The 20,182-nt window shown below is 40.5% G+C and overlaps 1 protein-coding gene across 2 annotated transcripts in view; it reads right to left on the reverse strand.

The window, feature by feature from the left end:
• Positions 1-1,004: 1,004 nt before the first annotated feature.
• abcb11b (ATP-binding cassette, sub-family B (MDR/TAP), member 11b) overlaps positions 1,005-20,182 on the reverse strand; it is a 29,443-nt gene continuing 10,265 nt past the window's right edge. The window contains exons 1-29 of one of the 2 annotated variants that reach the window (XM_034864393.1): positions 18,198-18,436; positions 17,914-18,002; positions 17,731-17,749; positions 16,359-16,388; positions 15,692-15,743; positions 15,279-15,586; positions 15,041-15,128; positions 13,046-13,179; positions 12,784-12,955; positions 12,182-12,306; positions 11,927-12,101; positions 11,349-11,462; positions 11,127-11,237; positions 10,875-11,000; positions 10,181-10,384; positions 9,910-10,080; positions 9,114-9,315; positions 8,940-9,009; positions 8,292-8,409; positions 7,952-8,113; positions 7,660-7,764; positions 7,182-7,343; positions 6,763-6,966; positions 5,840-6,081; positions 5,390-5,546; positions 4,759-4,956; positions 2,699-2,905; positions 2,465-2,611; positions 1,005-2,021 (exon numbers count right to left, since the gene is read on the reverse strand). In XM_034864393.1, coding sequence (XP_034720284.1) covers positions 1,821-2,021; positions 2,465-2,611; positions 2,699-2,905; positions 4,759-4,956; positions 5,390-5,546; positions 5,840-6,081; positions 6,763-6,966; positions 7,182-7,343; positions 7,660-7,764; positions 7,952-8,113; positions 8,292-8,409; positions 8,940-9,009; positions 9,114-9,315; positions 9,910-10,080; positions 10,181-10,384; positions 10,875-11,000; positions 11,127-11,237; positions 11,349-11,462; positions 11,927-12,101; positions 12,182-12,306; positions 12,784-12,955; positions 13,046-13,179; positions 15,041-15,128; positions 15,279-15,586; positions 15,692-15,743; positions 16,359-16,388; positions 17,731-17,749; positions 17,914-17,992 — 4,083 coding nt within the window. In that variant the 5' untranslated portion in view covers positions 17,993-18,002; positions 18,198-18,436 and the 3' untranslated portion in view covers positions 1,005-1,820. Of the gene's footprint in view, positions 2,022-2,464; positions 2,612-2,698; positions 2,906-4,758; positions 4,957-5,389; positions 5,547-5,839; positions 6,082-6,762; positions 6,967-7,181; positions 7,344-7,659; positions 7,765-7,951; positions 8,114-8,291; positions 8,410-8,939; positions 9,010-9,113; positions 9,316-9,909; positions 10,081-10,180; positions 10,385-10,874; positions 11,001-11,126; positions 11,238-11,348; positions 11,463-11,926; positions 12,102-12,181; positions 12,307-12,783; positions 12,956-13,045; positions 13,180-15,040; positions 15,129-15,278; positions 15,587-15,691; positions 15,744-16,358; positions 16,389-17,730; positions 17,750-17,913; positions 18,003-18,197; positions 18,437-20,182 lie in introns of those variants that run through there. The other variant, XM_034864394.1, reaches the window with a different exon arrangement.

Genomic DNA, 20,182 nt, shown 5'->3' on the forward strand with positions numbered 1-20,182 from the left:
TGTCCTCTCGCTCCACCCACCTCTGGCCTGAGCACAGGTCTAATTAGCTTAACTGAAAACACCTGTGTGTGTGTGTGTGTGTGTGTGTGTGTGTGTGTGGGGGGGGGGGGGGGGGGGGGGGGGGGGGGGGGGGGGGGGGGGGATTATAATGCACTACAAATCCACAAAAATATGAACAGTAAATAAAAAGGAAGAGGACCTTATCTCTGGAACAAGATTTAGACACTGGACTAAACAGTACGTTTCAAATGACTGGAGAAAATGAAACCGGAGTGTGTGTGAGCAGTGTAAAAAGTAGAACGGGTAATTATTCATCGTCCTAGGTACCAGCAGGGAAAGTTGATTCTAAAAGACTAAGTATCAGATTTGATATTCAAGAAATAATGCAACTAAATTCAGGACATGAGGGGTAAAGAGCCATTATTTCTTTGAAGAAAAAAAAACTAGGCTCTATTTTTAGTAGTAGTTGAAGTTGTTGTAAGTCGTTCTGATCCACACTCCATTTCAGAAGGTGGCGGTAATGCACACCTAAAAGCTGTTATCTAACCACCATGAAACGTCAGAAGAAGCAAAAGAAGCTATTTTTTTAAGGGACATATTCAACTGACAGGGAAATATTCAACTGACGTGGCTTCTAATGGGTAGGTTGTAAACATTACTGATGTTACCTGATCTAACTTTCATGTATATTAGAGATTAAATTCTCCACATTATTAAATGTTTCAAAGTTGTTAAATGAAACTGTTTTCATCAACTGTACTAAAGGGCATGTGAAATACACAGATTTTGTTAGACTCGCAATCCGTACTTCAAACATTGGATCTGTCCCAATACTCACACCTGCAGTAGCCGTAAGTAGTCGAGTGCTCACTTGTGTGGCGTATCTTTAGCAGCTGCCAACAGTGGCCAGGTGCTTGTTAAAACTGCAAGCCAGTTTATCAGAGCGTAACATGCTTGATTAATGAGGCCATTCTTCACTCACACAAATACTATACATGGCTCAGTCAAGCCAAGACACTTTCATTGTTTTATTCAATTCCCACATAAAGCATAAAAAATAGAACCATGCATCCAGCATTAAAGTTACACTCAGATGACAGTGGTAAAAGAAACACATTCAGAAGCTTGGAGAACGAGTACATCTGATCAAGAAATTACAACGAACTATCCAGAGTACATACTGTACTGTACATGAGACAAATAACATATTGTTTTGAATTTCTTTGGACATGAATAACATAAATAATATTTAGTCAAATCCAGCATTGCATGAAATTCAGCTTCTTTATGTTTTTAGATTTGGTGTTGGTTGTAAAGCAGCTCATAGGTCCATTACCACCAACCAAAGGACTGGTTTGGCGCAGTAGAACTTGGACTGCGGGATCCACTTCCCATAGGAACATTCTTTGTTGCTGAAATTACCTGTCATTGGCCAAAGTCTCTCATCACGGGCTAGATTTTCTAAAGCCTGACAACTGAGCCAAGAAGAGGGGCAAAACTCTAGTTTCCACTCAGACCACTTGATTTACAATATCCTGGGAAGTTATTATGGAGTTTTCGCCCAACGTCTTCAAAAATATCCTTCCTATAAAATACCCCAGAATTGGTTGTGTGACTCACAAAACCCTTCTCTCTTTATAACTGGATCCAAACCCAAAAATAAATACTGAAAGAATGAACATGTGTATCTTCCTTTCTTTCTTTACCTTCTTTAGCATACTTCCGGTCCTGGTCTTTAGCTCGATCTACGGCATCAACACTGCTCCTTACATTTGTTTCTCTCTGCTGCCTTGCTAATCGGCTACTGTTTCCCGGAGCAGTTAGCTGATTGGTGCCCCCGTGGTAACCAGTTTGTAGTAAGCTCCCTTCAGGGCCATGAGCTGGTCGTGTGCTCCTTTCTCGATCACAAAGCCCCTGGACATAACGGCGATAATGTCCGAGTTCTGGATGGTAGACAGGCGATGGGCGATAACAATGCACGTCCGTCCCTCTCTGGCTTTATCCAGAGCCTCTTGCACGGTCTGTCATGGCAACCAAAAACATTAAGCAGTGTTCACGGACTAGCACACACAGGAAGGAGCCATCATTAGTTCTACCGCACAGCAGACACGCGAGCCTCACAATTATAACAATTTCACAATTGTGATTACTATCATTAGAATGTGCCAGTGCATCAGTGTGCTGCAGAGGCCTTTTTGCTCCTCAGCGTGGTCCAGCTATTTGAGCTGGAAAAGCTTACATCTTAAAGAGGCTCTACTGGAGGGCTATGTGAACTGTGAGCTGCTGGTGATAATAGAGATGATGAATGATAATGATGTTAATGATAACAATAATTAAGTGTCTGCCCTCCTTGCTCTCTATGCCCGAAGAATATCAAGCAGCAGCACTGTACTGTAATATGAAGTGTGTGTGGATTAAACACACGACAACGCTGCTGTTTAAGGTAAGGGTTAATGAAGCCTACCTTCTCGCTCTCAGTGTCCAGGGCAGAGGTGGCCTCGTCCAGGAGCAGGATCTTGGGATCACGAATGATCGCTCTGGCGATGGCGATGCGCTGCTTCTGACCGCGAGACAACTGAGAACCCTGGGCCCCGACGTTTGTGTTGTATTTCTGAAGGAAGGAAGGAATATCATAGTGAGTCATATCCCTATTTCATTCATATATTATTTGTCTTGAAGCTGATATATATATATGTACCTCAGGAAGTGACATGACGAAGTCGTGAAGTTGGGCTTTCTTAGCGGCAGCGATGACCTCATTCATGCTGATTTCACGCGAGTTGTTGCCGTACTTGATGTTCTCCTCGATGCTGCAGTCAAACAAGATGGGCTCCTGGGACACAATGCCAATCTTGGAACGCAGGAAGGGGACGCTGACACGAGTCGAGTCATGGCCATCAATCAGCTACATGAAGCAATTGACTTTACCATTAGGAGAAACCAATATAATAATAATATGATAATTAATGAGCTATCATTACAACATCTCTACTGTGATTTCTATCCTGACTTTGCAGAGGTGATACGATCCTTTTTAAAATCTCAGAGAATTGGGACTGAGGGTTTCCAAACCACTTTAAACTCAATTATGGCCATTTGAATCTTGGCAGGAATCTCTTACTGGCACACAAAGTCTGCAATAATGTCTTGACTGATGCATGAATTGAAGTAATATGAGAGTCAGAAATATTTCATCACTGAATGTTCAGCAATTATAATATTATTATTATAATAATTATATTATTATTCTTTGATTTTGACAAATTTTACTCTAATGTTGACACATTTAGCTGAGCCTCATGAGAGAGTAGGTTGAAAGCAGATGATACATGGCATTTTGATAAAGGTAAGCACATGCTGTTACAATATGTTTCAGACCTATCATTTGCATGTATCCTTGTTGAAATATGTAAAGCATTCACCAGTTTCTTTCTGAGCAGGTTTACCGCAAACCGTTGCCTATTTGACGCCAAAAAAAAGTTGAGCTTCTGCGTGTAAAATACCCGGATGATCAGCACCGCTCCCCCCTGTTTGATGCTTATACGAGTCATTTTGCAGGGGTTGTGACAATTTAAAAATGTATCCACTGATTTATAGACGTCTCTTTTCCCATCTAAATCTAAAGAGAAAACAATTTTTTGGACCCAACGGTTTATTACAGACACGGAAGTTGTAATTCCACTGTTTGGCCACTATGTTAAATCATAAGTCGTGTTTGTGTTCACCTAATCTATAACCTTCGCGTTCCACTTCCGGGGTCGCTCCAATATTACAGAAAGTTGCTGGATACATGTATTTTCCGTTTCACTCCGCTTTCTTTTTTTCTTTTCTTTTTTTCTTTTCTTTTTTTTTTTAATTTGGTGGATTTATGAGGACTATTGCTGACTTGTCCTCAGATCTGTGCCTGGTAAAATGAGACAGCTAGCTTGACTATGTGTCCAATCTGACTTTTCTCTTGCACGACTATTTTGCAGCAGCTCTGTGCGAGTTTAGCACCGCCCATGACAATTTAGATTTTTAAAGAATTGCCATTAAACCAGAGCACATTTTCCTTCCATCCTGAATGCTATGTAGAGTAGCCAGACGCATTTCAGGGCAGTTTAAATGAAAGTCTGGCAAAGACAGAATACTGTTCACTTGGCAGACAAAGGTCCAATATTCACGCTTCCTTTTAGCTCTGGTTTTTGTCTCCACTAACTTCTGAGAAGAATGTCTGTTTAACTGTTGAAGGTTCCTTTAGTATATTCACCAGCTAGCCGCCAACTTTGTCTGTCAACCGTTTGCTGCTCTGCAGGCAGCGTACAGAAAGTTCTCATCAGAACCGCAGAGCAGTGTACAACTCTGAAAACAGCTTAATAGTACTCAGTATGAGTAAACGGAATCTTGTGTGAAATCGCTGGAGTGCCCCTTTAAGTGTAAGTACTGAATTTGAGAAATGTACTGTATATTGATACAGTGTATTGTATGTGTATTGTACAGTGATACAATATGTGTATTTATTTAATATTTTATTGTTGTTGTATGTGGACACAGGTAGAACATTTGTTTTATTACTATTGGATTGTTATATATGAAAAGTAACTAGTTAGTATAAGCTAAAAAATGTAGTGGCGTAAAAAGTGGGAGTATTAAGTGGTATAGAATGGAAAGAAAAAGTACCTTAAAATTGTACTATTTCCAGATCTACTTTGAAACTATTCATAAAACACATTACATTCAATGCACGTGTGCAGTGTTTTGTTTGTTAGTTAACCTCACCACTCTGCCTTGGTCAGGATCGTAAAACCTCTCCAGCAGCTGAACGCTGGTGCTCTTCCCGCAGCCGCTGCTGCCCACAAAGGCCAGCGTCTGGCCGGGCTTCACCGACACATTCAGCCCATTCAGGACCTGGATGTCTGGCCTCGTGGGGTAGGTGAACTTACAGTCAATGAACTCAATGTTGCCTTGGAAGTTATCCTGAAAACACAACGGAGGGAGGGAATAAACTTTAGTGGATGTGTCTCGGTGTGTCAGGGTGCCACCTCCAGTCTACAAAAGGAAATTCTAGCAAGGACTTTCATTTCATTCAATTGTCTTTTTTTTTAATTCAAAATGCCTCACATTTCAAAGGGCTCTGTGTGTACTTGCAATTTCAGGTAGTTCTTATTTTTTCCATTTGGATGTACAGTACGTTAAAAATTCCTTTTTGTCTCTCCTTCCTCTGTCTACACCTCTCCTTCATGATTGGTGTAAAATGAACAAGCAAAAGCAATAAAGGAATAATACATTACACTTTTCATCTGGATTCTTTTCTTTGAATCTATCCTGGAAGGAGCAGGCAGCCTTCATTTTTTATACACTCAGCATGACATGTGGCAGAATACACGTAGCACAACATACGCCCTCATACCCATTTGTCTCCTGTATCGCTGTAGACGCTGATCTGAGGAACACGGTCCAGCAGCTGGAAGAAACGTGCAGCTGAAATCTTGGCTTTGGCGTAGTCTGGTGTGTAAGATGAGGCTTTGCCAAGAGCGGTGCCACTGGTGACGATGGCTGAAATGACCCTGCCAGAGAAACCAATGTAATGTAATTTAGCAATCTACCTTTGTATCACACACCCACTGGGTTGGGTCCTTTCTCCTTGGAAATCAGTTGTTGATACCATTTAATTTTTTGTTTTCAGCAATAGCTGTGAATTAACTCTCTACACAGTAGTTTTCGTTGGTAGTGGCAGGGTCCGCCGTCTTCAAACAATATATGAAACAAGACAGAAAGCAGCATAGCCTGGAATTAAGTGTGGAGATAAACAGAAGTAACACACAGAATGGCACCAGACTTGATAGTCTTCTCCTCTCACCTGAACACCAAGCTGAAATGGAGCCCCTCCTGCCGCACCAAGTAACCTCCAAACCTGTAGGAGGCGGAGTTGGTCAAAAAGATAACGCACTGGGCAAAACCATAGCAGGCTCCGTACACTTTTGATTTCTTCAGCGCCGCTTGGTATGGACCGTCTAGCTGGGCCTCGTACATGTCCACAAAAATCTTCTCTTTCCCCAGGCCTGCGATGGTGCGGATGTTGTTCAGTGCCTCGCCAGAAATCTGCAAATAAAAGAATCCGGTTAACATTTCAATACCAGATGAAATGACATGGTAAAAACCAGGCAGATGGTTGACTAGAAGTTGTTCCTAATTCCTATTTGTTTTTAATGTGTCAGGGAGAATACGATACAGACAAAGCATTAGCATCTGTTCTCTTCTATATCCCATTTTATGCTGCTGCAGTAAGCCCATTTCCCCCCCATAGGGATAATTCAACTTTCATCTTATCCACTTAATCGGGTTGGGTGGGGTTTACTGCCCTGGGATAACTGAGATAGTGTTCACAGTAAATTGCCTTTTTCTTTGGTTTTGAGCTTTCTGGGTCTCACTGTATTCTTTGTCCTGAAGTTTTATCCACTATGTGTTGTCTGTACCATGACAGCCTTTTGAGCCTGGGTGGCCCCAGTTGGTATTGAGCCTGACAGAGCAGTGATGAGAAAAAACTGAAACCTAGAGCCTAAAATAGATACTGTTGTTAAACGTTCTCTTATCTGCTGTCAGTAAGTCGGCTGATGTTCCCTTCCACCTGAAGGTTTGATGGGATTATTGAGATGATGTGTTTGGCGTGTCTCTTAATATCAGAATACTGTGGTATTTTCAAACTGGATGCTTATAAAAATCCACAAAGAATAAAAATAGATTTTTGTGAAGTTGTACAGCACAAAAAAAGCATTGTCTGACCCGTCCTGCGATCTCCATCGCCTCCTTGTCCTGCTTGGCGAACCCCGTTAGCATCTTAGCCTGGAAGCCACCGGACAGAGCGATAAAAGGCAGGAAGCACAGGATGAGCAGCGTGAGCTTCCAGCTGAAGTAGAAGGACATGAGGACGGCCACGCCAATGTTGGTCAGAGAGTTGACGATCATGCCGATTTGTGAGCCTGTGGCCTTAGAAGAAAAAAAAAAGGATTCTTTTACCATTCAATGTCTTGTTTCTTATCATGGATTTGAACTAGATCACCGGAGCAGATTTTAACAAGTCCGGATACCAAGCCAAAATAATTGGTAAAGTCACATTCTCTGATACTATAATTGTATCCCTGAATATGGTACTGAATTGCTTTTCAAAATCACTATCTTTTTCCACTGAAGCTGTAACTCACTCCTTGAACTTGTGAGGCATCAGTCGCCAGACGTGTTGTCAGAGCTCCGGGACTGTTCCTGTGATCATCAAACCAGCCAATCTCTTGGCCCAGCATGGCATGGAAGCCGAGCCGCCGTAATCTGCGTGTCAGCAGCTCTCCAGACTTGGAGAAAGCATATCCCTGAAAACACACGCACAGGGAGTGTTTTTTTCATTTAATCCAAAATACCATTCCATTGATCTTCATCATAATGTAATATATAACTAATCTGGGAAACATTGTGTCTTTGCATCCCTCTACCCCAGGGGTGTCCATGAATCACAGAACTGGAACGCTGAAGGATGTGGGGAAATCTTTTTCATCCAAAGAAGGTATTAATTTGACAAATAAAGGAGATCTCTTGTGACTTTCCCCCAACCTTGAGCACACACAGGGGGTGAAGGCAGTGGAGAAGCACTAAAGCTATCAGTCTTGCTGAAGCAGATTACTACTCTACCTGCAGCATCTGTGTGAAGAAAGAGATCACGCCAACAATGACAAAGAACAGGCAGATACTATCAATCTCCTTCCTCTGAGCCACAGGATCTGTTACTGAGAATGTCTGCACACACAAACACAGACAAATGTTCAAATACAAAAACATGTTTACCAATGTAGATTATGCAAATATAGAATCTAAATATATTTAGGAAACTGACATGATTGTTTTTCCAACACAGGGAGCCACACTCTAAAATTATAGCTTGATTTGTGTGTTTCAGAAATTCTGACTACAATGTGAACCTCACCGCCAGGATTTGACTGAACAGCAGAGAGTAGACGGGGTTGACCCCTCCATTTATGGCCGCACCGAAAGATCCAAAAAGCATGTAGGGCCACTCAGGTATGTTGTACTTCAGGATCCTACCAACTGGAGCAGGCTCCACAATTTCCTCCTCTGGGATTTCCTTCTGAGCATTCACACACAAAAATACACATCAGCAGCCAGTCCAAGATGTAAACTGTGTATACTATCTAAGGATTGATATAGGAAAAACAAATGCCAAGAACATTTCAAACAGTAAGTAATTAAAATAGTTGTTGACCACCCACATACAAAATTGGATGCAAACACTCCAGCACACACACCTTAGATTTGTCTGCCTGTGACACAGCGTCTCTGGGGCCACGCTCTATAGCGATGGGAACAAAAGATTCTGGGATCAGATTGGACAGCTGAGATCGGGACCGCTGGCGGATAGAGGCTCTGCAATAGCAAAAACAAAAGAGCTGCTGTAATCTTCTTCTTAATGTTTAATTGTATAGGGACAAGTATGTGACATAAAACAATACAAAACAAGGATTAATACAATAAATTGCCATAAAACAGGAGCACCAGATTATTCATGACAACAGGACTATGTCCATCACTTCATGCACATGAATATTCAAAGGACACAGGAGTAAATTGTTGCTGCTGTTCTTCTTGCACTGATTACTGGGTGCTTGTAATGGTGGTGATGGAGGAACGCGAGCCTCTTCTGCTGTTGCTCCACTCTCGATGATACTGTCAGCTAAATGCTCCAAATGTCCAAGTAAATTTAAGAGGGTAATTATGTAAATGAAGGTGCCAGTTTCTGCCATGACACACCTCAGTTTCAACGACAAAATGACTACTGTAATAATCCTATTTAGATGCACAGTCACGACCATGGAAATAGATATTATACATTATACACACATAAGTAAGCAAAGGAGCAAGTATTGAAGTGCGGGGCAATTGGGAATGTGCATTACCTCAAACTGGCCCTGTAGCTGCCTGCTCTGGACAGGTTTAGCCTCTCATGCTCTTTGTCATCGTCAGCCACTAATATAAGAAACAAAAGGTGATGATCAGTCAGTAGGTCCTCGTAGCTCCTAGGTTTTGGATAAATACATTTTTGAGACATTATCCCCCAAAGTTGGACCTACTTTGCCGAGCCTTTTCATTCAGAGCCTTGTCTCCTTGGCTCTGTAGGGTGACCAGAGTGAAGTAGACTCCCTTCCTCTCTAGCAGCTCATTGTGTTTTCCCTTCTCAACAGCTCGGCCATGCTCAAAGCCAACAATCACATCTGCGTTTTTTATGGTGGACAGCCGGTGAGCAATAGAGATGGTGGTGCGACCCATGCGTACCTGTGACAAAAATCAAATGTCTGTGTGTACATCATTTCCTGGGAACGGAGAAAACCCCTCTTGATAGCTCAATAATCTTTTTTTTTTTTTTTGGGGGGGGGGGTATCAGATTTTGAATAAAAAACAGGAGTGAGACCTTAAATATATAAAGATCTTTCTCTCTCTTTCTCTCTATTTAGACCCCAAGTTTGATTTTTGGCTGTGGAGTGGATTTGTTTATTTTATTTTATGATAATGTGCTTTCCCTTATCTATAGGCATCATTGTTCAAAATTGGTATTATAGCTTTACACATGGTAGGTTCTTGCAGTAGACAGGCCTACTTAATTGCATTGATTACTCTTAGGTCATTAGGACAATTTAAATATTTTTGGAACAAACTCTAATAAGTAAAGTTTTCATGCAATGTATTATGTCAGAATGAAGTAATCCTCCACTCTCATTTACAACAAAGAGAAAAGAAATTGAAATTACTGTAAAATAATGTCTTCACGAGGGTTTTTCATCATCATACCATCAGGAAATGAAACCATAAATGATCCAAAACTGAGATGATAACAGAAGCTAATTCAGCAAATAGACCAGTCCCACTTACATTATCCAAAGCTTCTTGAACTATAGCCTCACTCTCGTTGTCAAGGGCAGAGGTTGCCATGTCCAGCAGCAGGATACGAGGTTTCCTGACCAGGGCTCGAGCAATGGCAATCCGCTGCTTCTGACCGCCGCTCATCTGACCTCCACCCTCCCCCACCAAGGTGTCAAATTGCTGTCCGATTTAAATATCACAAGGAAAGTTATCAGGCCTAGTGGTTGTTAAGCCTTTGAATTTGTACATGAGCGCATTTAAATCCTGTGTGCAACTTTACCTGAGGCAGGTCCATGATGAAGTTGTAGGCGTTGGCCTCCTTCGCAGCACTGACAATTTCTTCCATGGAGATGTTGGGTCGACCATAGCGCAAATTTTCAGCAATGGTGGTGGCAAACAGCACAGGCTCCTGCTCCACAATGCCAATCAGCGAGCGCAACCATTGGATGTTCAACCCTCTGATGTCATGACCGTCCAGGGTCACCTGAGGTAGGGGGACACAGAGAGCTGGTTTTGCTAAAATTGATTGATTATGCTATTACGTAAGTACTTTGAGGCTATTATGGTTTTGGTATTTTTTGCAACGATGCTAATTTCCAACAGTAAGTTTGTTAGTCTTGTGCATAACGTTCATTTTGCTGTATGAGCTTATTTCCTTCCCTAGAAGCCAAAAGGAATAAGCGCTTAAGGTGTGCAAAGACCTCACATTCATGTTAAAGTGAAAAATGAGCCTGTTAGGACCATTGGTTGAATAATGAAACAGATTATCATGTATTTCTATCACCCCCCAGGGGATGGTTATTTTTGAAACCACTAGAACAAAGAATTAAGCTTAAAAGTAGGGAGTCGGCAGCTACAGTGTGTCGAGGAAATCTTCAATCTCAGGAGTTGACAAAAATGTCCCACTGATTGAGGAATAGCAGTTTGTTACATGACTGTCACATGAGAACATTTGTCTGAGCTGTCTAACCTACCATGCCCTCTTTAGGGTCATAGAAGCGTTGGATGAGCTGAATAGCAGTACTCTTCCCGGCTCCACTCGGACCGACAAAGGCTGTGGTCTCCCCAGACTTCACTGCAACATTGAGCTGGTCCAGGATCTGAGTAGAGATCACATTACGCCATGGCAAAACTACCACTGAAAAAATCCAGGAATCAAATTGTTTCCAGAACTTCAATTTTACTCTCAGTTATATATGACTACGAGAGTAGAAGCATGCAACTACCTTGACGTCAGGTCTGGAGGGGTAGTAGAAGGTCACATTATGAAACTCAATATCTCCTTTGACCCTGTCAAGCTTATATCCAGCCTCGGATAGACAATCAATCTCCGGCTCCTGACAGTGGCACAATTACAGAATGAAACTTGTCAACAAGAGGCAATGGTTTCCTATCAAAAGAATACACCTTGTAAGAATTTGCGAAATTATAACATCAAGCGATCTCACCCTCTCAATAGTCTCAAATATGAGGGTAGCAGCTCCACGGCCTGCAGCAAATGCCTCTAGACATGAGGAGGCCTGTCCCAAATTCATGGCTGCTATCAAAACACCAAAGAACACCTAGAATGAAGAGGTCAGCATATTATAGATAGATGGATAAAAAGATAGATAGATAGACATTGATCCCAATAAAATCGGAAATGATCGTGTTGCAGCAGAAAAATCAGCCAAGCAGCACAAAATAAACAGAAAATAAATATGAATGAAAATACTAGGGTCAAATACAAGAAGAAATATTGTTTTACATATTTCTATATTTATGTAAATGTAAATTATGAAATTCCACATGCATTTGTTTTGAGTTTGTTTTTTTCAAAGCAGCACTTTTGGGTTTTATCTTTCACTGTTCTGAAGTGATAAAAACTGAATAAAGGAAAGGTGGATCACAGAATTAATTCAGACTCTAAAATTCAACAAGAAAAGGCTGCTTATGATCTGCATGAAACATACTTTTCCCATTTGCTCCGGTGCTAATCTGTCAGTCATGGTTGTGATGAATCATATTTAGCAGATAAGTGTGATACCTGCAGTAGGGTTCCTGGTGTGTACTCCCCAGTGGTCACCACCAGGCTGGAGCCATACCAGAAGGCCAGACCATAGCACAGAAAGATGATCAGCCACATATATCCAGTGAAAAAACCAATGATCAGACCCTTCCTGATGCCCCAGCGCTGCGCTGAGATCAGGTTCCTGTCGTACCTATAGAGGAGGAGAGCTCACCTCAGCTGCAAATGTACTGGAAAATGTAAATCTTCCACTTTTTATGTGGCACATGTTACCTTTGCACTTCCTTTGTCTCCCCACCAAAAGCAGCCACAGTTCTGATGGAAGTGAGGACCTCATCCGCTACAGCTCCAGCTTTGGCGTAGGCCTGCAGCTCCCTTCCTGTTAGCTTAGCCACGAACTAGAGGAAAAACAAAGTGACACATAAATGAGAAATCAGAAAGTTTTGTAAAAAAATATTGTAGTTACTGTTTCATCATTTTTTTTAACTTTTGTCTGGGTGGGTGGTAATGACGTGTGTTCATGTCACGAATTGCATTTTTTATATTTTGTTAAAAAATAAATACTGTGTTAGTGTTTTTGATGTATGAGTATGTATGTAAACTGTATGCATACGTTCCTTGTGTGCTACCATTGTCTTGCTGTTTACCAAAAGCCTTTATGCCAAGGTGCTGGTACATACACATGCTCTTTGTTTGTTTTTTTATTTTCTATAAGAAAATGCTGAACATACTTGTTCAATCACCATCTTGAACTTTGTGTAAAAAATGTGTAAAAACACAAGTCAAGTCAAGAGAAGTAAAGTCAACAATTCTAGACAGGTGAATTTCAACTCAAAAAGTCTAGTCTGTTCAGGTCAGTTGAAGTTAAGTCTCACCAGAGCCATAAGACCAGCTCCAACTCCGATCATTGGACTTGCTGCAACAATGACAAGCGTTAACTTCCACCCTTTCACAAAGCCAATGCAGAAACCACACACAAAGGTAGTGAAGCGCTGCAGGAAGATGGCAACTTGATCCGCAATGGCATCATTGATCTTGTTGATATCACTGTAATACAGACATAACCACTGTTACACATACACACCATTACTCCAGAAATACTCCACTAGACGGATATCATTTCATTGTCCCACTCACTCTGACATGCGAGTGTTGAGCTCCCCTACAGAGGTGCAGTCGAACCAGCCGATCTCCATCCTCATCACTCTGCTGAAGTACAACTTCCTGATGAGCTGAATCTGCCTGGCAGCGGCCGTCACCCACAGGGAGATCTATAGTGTAGAACACCGGTTATACTCTGATTGGTCCAATGACCCTTACCTCGGACCTCTTTTAAGTAAAAACAAACTTATTCTTCATTAGGAGTACAACACAGCCTTCAGTTTAATGTCTTCTGTGGCTCTGGATGAGCTTTGTCAAGTCTGAGAAAATAATATATATTATTTATTTATATATAATATATAATAATAAATATTTTAAAAAGAAATGTGTGCATGTTGGATCTAATGCACTACTAAGTTGGGAAGGGAAATGTAGATTCCAGCCATTCTTACCCATACTGGGACAACAACATCTCCCCCCATAGGCGGCGTCAGGGAGGGGCTTGTGGGTACTGTAGCTAAATTTGAGGTAATACTATAATTTCTAATTTGTAAAAAATAAATAAAAAAAAAATACAGTAATCAGATCAGTTATTATAACCAATTATTTTAGGCTAACAACATGAAGCCAACACAGGTGGTCTGATTTGGTCAATGGGCACAGCACACGTTGACCTTTTGACCCATTGACCTTTGACCTTCACTTCCTGTTAGCCAGAGTAGCTACTAATTTTCGTAAGTTCTCATAATTAAAGCATGTGGAGACAGAGTCAAAACTTTGAAACAAAATTGATAGTTATCCTTTCTTTGGAGAAAAAAACTGGGCTTTTTTGGTAGAATAGAGTCATTGGGATCCACACTCCATTTCAGAAGGTGGCGGTAATGCACACCTAAATGTTGTTTGCCAACTGCCATAAAACGTCAAAAGAAGATTTTGAACCTAAAAGGGCTAATACAGGTGGTAGTAATAATTTCTTTCTCATTAAGGTGGATGGAGGATGGAGCAGAGGAAGGGGACCCCCCTGTGACTGCTGCTGAGGATGCTAGCATTGTTCTTTTGTTATTTTGTTATGAAGATGTCTAATGGTAAGTACATGCTATTTTTTCTACGTTGGTTGTCTATTATAAACGTAAGGCATTTGGTGTTTGAAGCACAAATTTGTATTCCTTGCAGTTTCTATAATGCATAGCTCATAACATTAGGTGTATGAAACACAATACTGCTGAGTCATTAGTGCAGGTGTTGGGAACTGGCAGTCTCAGGCTGAAATGTGCACAGACTTGTGCCTGTTGCTTGTGTGTAAGCCTTGTCTGTGGCATACTTGTGTGAAGGCTTACACACAAGCAACATACACAATTTAGAGGTGTTTTTTTCTTTTCTTATGCAGGCTTGTGAACATTAGCCATGCGTATGTATCTCTGGAGTTTAATATCAATCCCATAGCAAAAGAAAAACTCTCTTGCTTTGATTTTGACCATTCTTTTTCAATCTGTCTTTTGTAAACTTCCTAGCTTTCTAAAAGTGTAATATCATTTCTAAACCATTTAGTGCTGTGCAAACCAAAAAAAATCATTGTTTTTAAATAGAAAGTAGTCCCTATCCTACAAATAAGATTGAAACCAGTTTACGAATATGCCAGTAGGCCCCATTCCGTTGGTAATATGTTGTGGCAGCTGTGTTGAATGCAGCTTTGATATCATCCAATATACTAAAGCGTTTGGGTAATTTGAACATTTGTAATTGTTCATTAGTGAAGGGTCTAGACTGTTAAAAGTGTGATAACTGCAGTTTTCAGGGCCTGTGAGAAATAGCCTGAGAGAAGAGAAGAGTTGACTATTAGCATAAGATCTGATGCCAAGCACATTTTTTAAAGCTGGTGGCCAAAATATCCAGACAGGAGGAAGAGGATTTTAGAGCTTGCACACTTTTCTTAAAGATTTCACAGTTGATTGGGTCTAAATGTGTCATGCTAATTGAATTGGTTTTAAAAGCATGCAAGCATGATACCGCCTAATCTTTGTTTAGACCAACCTGAAAGTATCCCAGCAGGAACACAGCTGCTCCAATTCCAACATAATAGAAGGCAAATAGGGTCATTTCATATTCAATGTCAAGAACCCTGAAATGTAGCAAAACAAATACAGTAAATTCATCACATATGAGGCTTACAAACCCACATACACTGAAACACAGATCTAAAACTTTTAATGTCACATCTTAGACTATATTTGATGTTGAAAAAAGTCCACCTCATGCATGCACCACTTACCCACACGGCCTGCCCGCCAGCGGTGTGAACATCTCCCATGTTGAATTGTTCATGAGGCTCCAGCCCGACTGGTTCAGTGGCGTCATCTGGCCGATCCCCTCCGGGTAGTTCTTTTTCCACTGGATGGTGTTGTTCACACACTCCTTTCTGTCGTCTCTCAGCTCGTTGAGCTCGATGTCGTACTCGATGAAGGTGTCGGTAAGCAAGCCGAACACCAGCAACATGAGAGGCTGGGCCGAGCCGTGCAGCACTGCGCACACACTGCCCACCACCATCATCAGCACGTCCTTGCATGTGGCAAAACGGAACTGGACAGGCATAAAAGAACAGAACTTGGATTAGGTGGAAAAATCTCAAGTAGAAATGAAGGAAATAAAAAGGCCAGTGTTGCATATGAAAAATGAATATTTTACCAGCTGAAAGAAGCCAACCCTTATCGCCGGTTGCTCATCATTTTCCTGATTTCTGTTTGGAGTAGAAGACCAGTCAGCTTTATGTGATATGTGAAACTATACATGGCCTCTATTTAGTGCTGGCAATACATTAATTATATATTATTATATCAACATCTGTATATGAGGCTAGATATCGTCTTAAATTTTGGATTTGGTAAATAAAGTCCCATGGTGGTCCACTGGAACAGGACTTCACTGCTCTATGTTAGGATAATGAAGGTGCAGTTTGTCCCGCACAGTGTTGAGAACAGTTTGAATCAGTTAGTCAAAGCAGCTGCTGAAGTGCCTTTGAGCCCGGCAGTATCACAGGTTTTGATGAGGTTTGAGTGCTCCGTCTGGTTTCTCTGGATCTTTTCCTGGTTTTAAAGGCTGCATAACAGTAAAGTGATGCCATTGTCTAAACTGGCCAGACTTACTAGCTGTTTTTATTATTTGCATTTACCCACTTTGTCATTGTATCCACATTATTGGTGATTATTTATCAAAACCCTCATTGTGTTAATATTTAGTGAAAGCACCAATAGTCAACACATGGATGTATTTGGTCAAAAAATATTCTATTTGATTTTTTTTAATTTTTTTTTCACATTGCCCAGCTCAACCTCTTTTGCTATCTTTTACTCACTTGTCATTATCCTTGGAAGTTGCCGTGGCCCTGCATAGAAAAAGACAACACATAGTAAGCTGCTAAACCTATCTTCTGTGTAACACTTTAAAATAAAGATACAAAACACATGCTTTAAAACTGCATGATGACTAAATGCATGAACCAATGCAGGATGTATTGGCTGTGTAATGTAACACGTCATGAGACGCACAGGAAAACATCTGTCACACAGAGAGTGGGTTCTGTGTGCAACAGATAAAAAGATTTGTGTCGTAATTTATTTTTGTTTTCATGAAATTGGTATTGAAAAAGTATTGTTTAGTAACAGTTATAAAAGTGCCAGTATTGGTACCGCTATCAAATGTTTTCTGAACATTAACCAGCCCTTTTCCATTTATTCCCTACCAGATCGTCAAAGGTTTCTATAATGCCTTTGTTTTCCAATCGATCTGAACCCAAACCCTAATGCTTCTAATGGCATTTGTTTCCACTGCAGCAAAGACTAATAACCAATCAGAGCCGAGCAGTTTCTAACGCGGTGTCAGTGACTGCTCGTGAGCTAAACTGTCACTAGGCAGCATTGATCAAGCATGACTTAAGATTCTGCTTCTGCATTGCATAATTTTCACCTCAAATGTTTTCAGAACATATTTTACTGTACACTGTGTGTGTGTGTGTGTGTGTGTGTGTGTGTGTATTTTTTCCAGATGATCCTGATGTAGTAGTGCCAGGATACAGTTACAGTTTGAGTAAATATGACTATAATATTTTTTTAAGTTACTAACTGTAGCATTACCGTAGCCCTGAAAGCTCAATGCCTTACAAATTAAGAAAGAACATGCAAATGGTCTTCAAAAGTCTGTACGTCTTTGACAACAACTGTGGTTGTCATTTTTCACAAAATTATTAATTGAAAGAATAATCACCTGATTAATGAATGATTAAAATAATCTTTAGTTGCAGCTGTATTGTGCATTCAATTTAGCATGAAATCAGCATGTCTAAAGCATAACATTGCATTACTTATTCAAATCTGATGCAGCACCGCATTTGAAAACACACTACAACTAGAAATCTATCTTTGGTGTTATCTGAAACACTATCAACTGACCCATACAAACACATGTGCATGTCTGCCAACATACAAAAACAGACTAGTACACATGGTCGTTGACCTCCACAGAGGTCAACGACCATGTCTTTCAGATGGATGTCTTTTTCTAGCAACCACATTTCTTGCAAAGGGGGTAACACGGCAGTCAGTAACATATCACTCAACATGTGTAAAAAAAAAAAAAAAAAACTTTTTTAAAACTTAAATCCATATCCAAGAGGATTTCCAAAACAACGCATAAATAGTGATGCATGAAATACTCCAAAAAATACATACGTATAGGAGCCAGCTGGTTCTGCAACACAAGAATAGAACAAGCGTTTTACTTTTTTTTTTTTTACTTTTTTTTTTTACAATTTTAAATCTGTAGCTGTAATTCTTACCCATATTTTTTATTTAAAAAATGACACAACTCTTTTTTCCGTTTAATGATGCATCTTCACTATTATTGTGCATTACCTTCATCTGAAAAGTCATAGCTGTGGTTATTCTGTCCCAGTTTTTTAATGCTTTGCAATTTCACTGATCCAGCCGGCATGGTGACTCCTCTAGGAAAAGCCAGAAGAAAGTACATTTCAGAGGTCCAAAACCAAAATAATTAGTATATGACAGACAAGTCAAAAAATGAAACCCCACTTGAGAGTACATTTATCTTTTTAGCAGTCATTCACTTTCAAGGAATTAAAGAAAACTAAAGCTTTTCGTTATGAGGCATTAGGAATCAAGTGAAAAATAAGACTTACCAAGATGTTTACTTTTTAACAGAAATCTATCTTTCTTATTCTTGATTGGAACCACGAGGTTGTTACAAAAAGAGTCAAGTTAAATTAATGCAGCTGTAGCAGAACCATTGCAAGTCCAACATCCAGGTCCATAGTTTTAATGTCCGACAGCTGGTTGTAGTTGTCACGACACACTGTGTATCTTGGCAGCATTTACATAGTCTTATTGGAGCGAAATGGCTGGAACTCGGGTTCAGAGTGTTGTGCTTTCTGGTACGTGTCCTGCTGCTCTTATGCTGCTATAAAGGCCATTGACCTGACGGGCAAATATTTTACCTGCAGAGGCTCTCCTTACTAGTTGAACATGAATTAAAGACTGACACAGGTGATGGTCTTGCATTATAATTATGTAATCCTTTGGACAAAGAGGAGAATAAATATTCTTTATATTGGAAAATATTTATTTTATGAATCATATGCAAATAGAAGGCTTCAAACACAACAGTCTAGTTGTCTGTTCACTTGTGTAGACACAGACGTTATATTTCCTTTTAAACTGTACTCTGGATTATTACGCCAGCTTGCCTGTCAGCCAGGCTGATTAAATTACTATTACTATTAATGTACTATTAAAATGTAAGCAGCATAAACCAAACTGTTTCAACACTAACAATGGGCTGAAGGAGCGTTTGGGGAAATAATTTCTCTAAGACTTAATAACGTCCTGATTAGTGTAGGGATTTATAGAATTTTAGACCAGAAGCTTTAGTGAACAATTTTTAAATTACTTCAATAGCTAGTGTTCCTAGCTATTTAAATTCCTTTTAAAAACATGGTTGTGACAGCTTCATTACTAATACCAATGGAGTCACTTTGCAGATCACGTGCCATATACAGTGGATATAAAAAGTCTACACACCCCTGTTAAAATGCCAGGTTTTTGTGATTTAGAAAAAATGAGAGTCATCTCTGAGCAAAAGCCACAGTCTGCAGAGAGCTTCCAGACCAACAGAGGGATCTCATTGTTGAAAGATATCAGTCAGTAGAAGGCTAAAATGAATTTCCAAAGCATTAAATCTACCATGGAACACAGTGAAGACAGTCAAGTGGAGAAAATATGGCACAACAGAGACGTTACAAAGAACACGACGTCCCTCCAAAATTGATGAAAAGACAAAAAGAAAACTGCTCCGGGAGGCTTCAAAGACGCCTACAGCAACATTAATGGAGCTGCCGGAATATGTGGCAAGTACTGACTGTGTGCCACATGTGACAATCTCCTGTATTCTTCATATGAATGGGCTTTGGACTAAGGGGGCAAGACTACTTGCAAAGAAAAACATCCAAGCCCAGCTGAAGTTTGCAAAAACAAACATCAAGTCTCCCAAAAGCATGTGGGAAAATGTGTTCTGGTCTGATGAACCCAAGGTTGAACTTTTTGGCCATGATTCCAAAAACAACACTGCACATCACCCAAAGAATACCATGCCCACAGGGAAGTCTGGTGTTGGCAGCATAATGCTTTGGGGCTGTTTTTTCACAGCTGGAACCGGGGCCTTAGTCAGAGTGGAGGGAATTATGAACAGTCCCAAATGCCAGGCAATATTGGCACAAAACCTTCTGGCTTCTATTAGAAAGCTGAAGATGAAGAAGAAGTTCACCTTTCAGCATGACGAGGACCCACAGCACACATCCAAATCCACAAAAGCATGGCTTCACCAAAAGAAGATTACCGTTTTGGAATGGCCCAGCCAGAGCCCAGACCTGAATCCAATGGAACATCTGTGGGGTGATCTTAAGAGGGCTGTGAACAGGAGATTTCCTCGCAGTATGACACATTTGGAGTACCTTTTTCAAAGAAGAGTGGGCAAATATTGTCACTTCAAGATGTGCCTTACTAATAGACTCCTACCCCAAAAAATGGAGGGCTGTAAAAAATCAAAAGGTGTTTCAACAAAGTATTAGTTTAAGGGTGTGCACACTTATTCAACCATGTTATTGTAGTA

Source organism: Etheostoma cragini, chromosome 24 (assembly GCF_013103735.1).
Source record: "Etheostoma cragini isolate CJK2018 chromosome 24, CSU_Ecrag_1.0, whole genome shotgun sequence".
NCBI classification, from domain to species: Eukaryota; Metazoa; Chordata; class Actinopteri; order Perciformes; family Percidae; genus Etheostoma; species Etheostoma cragini.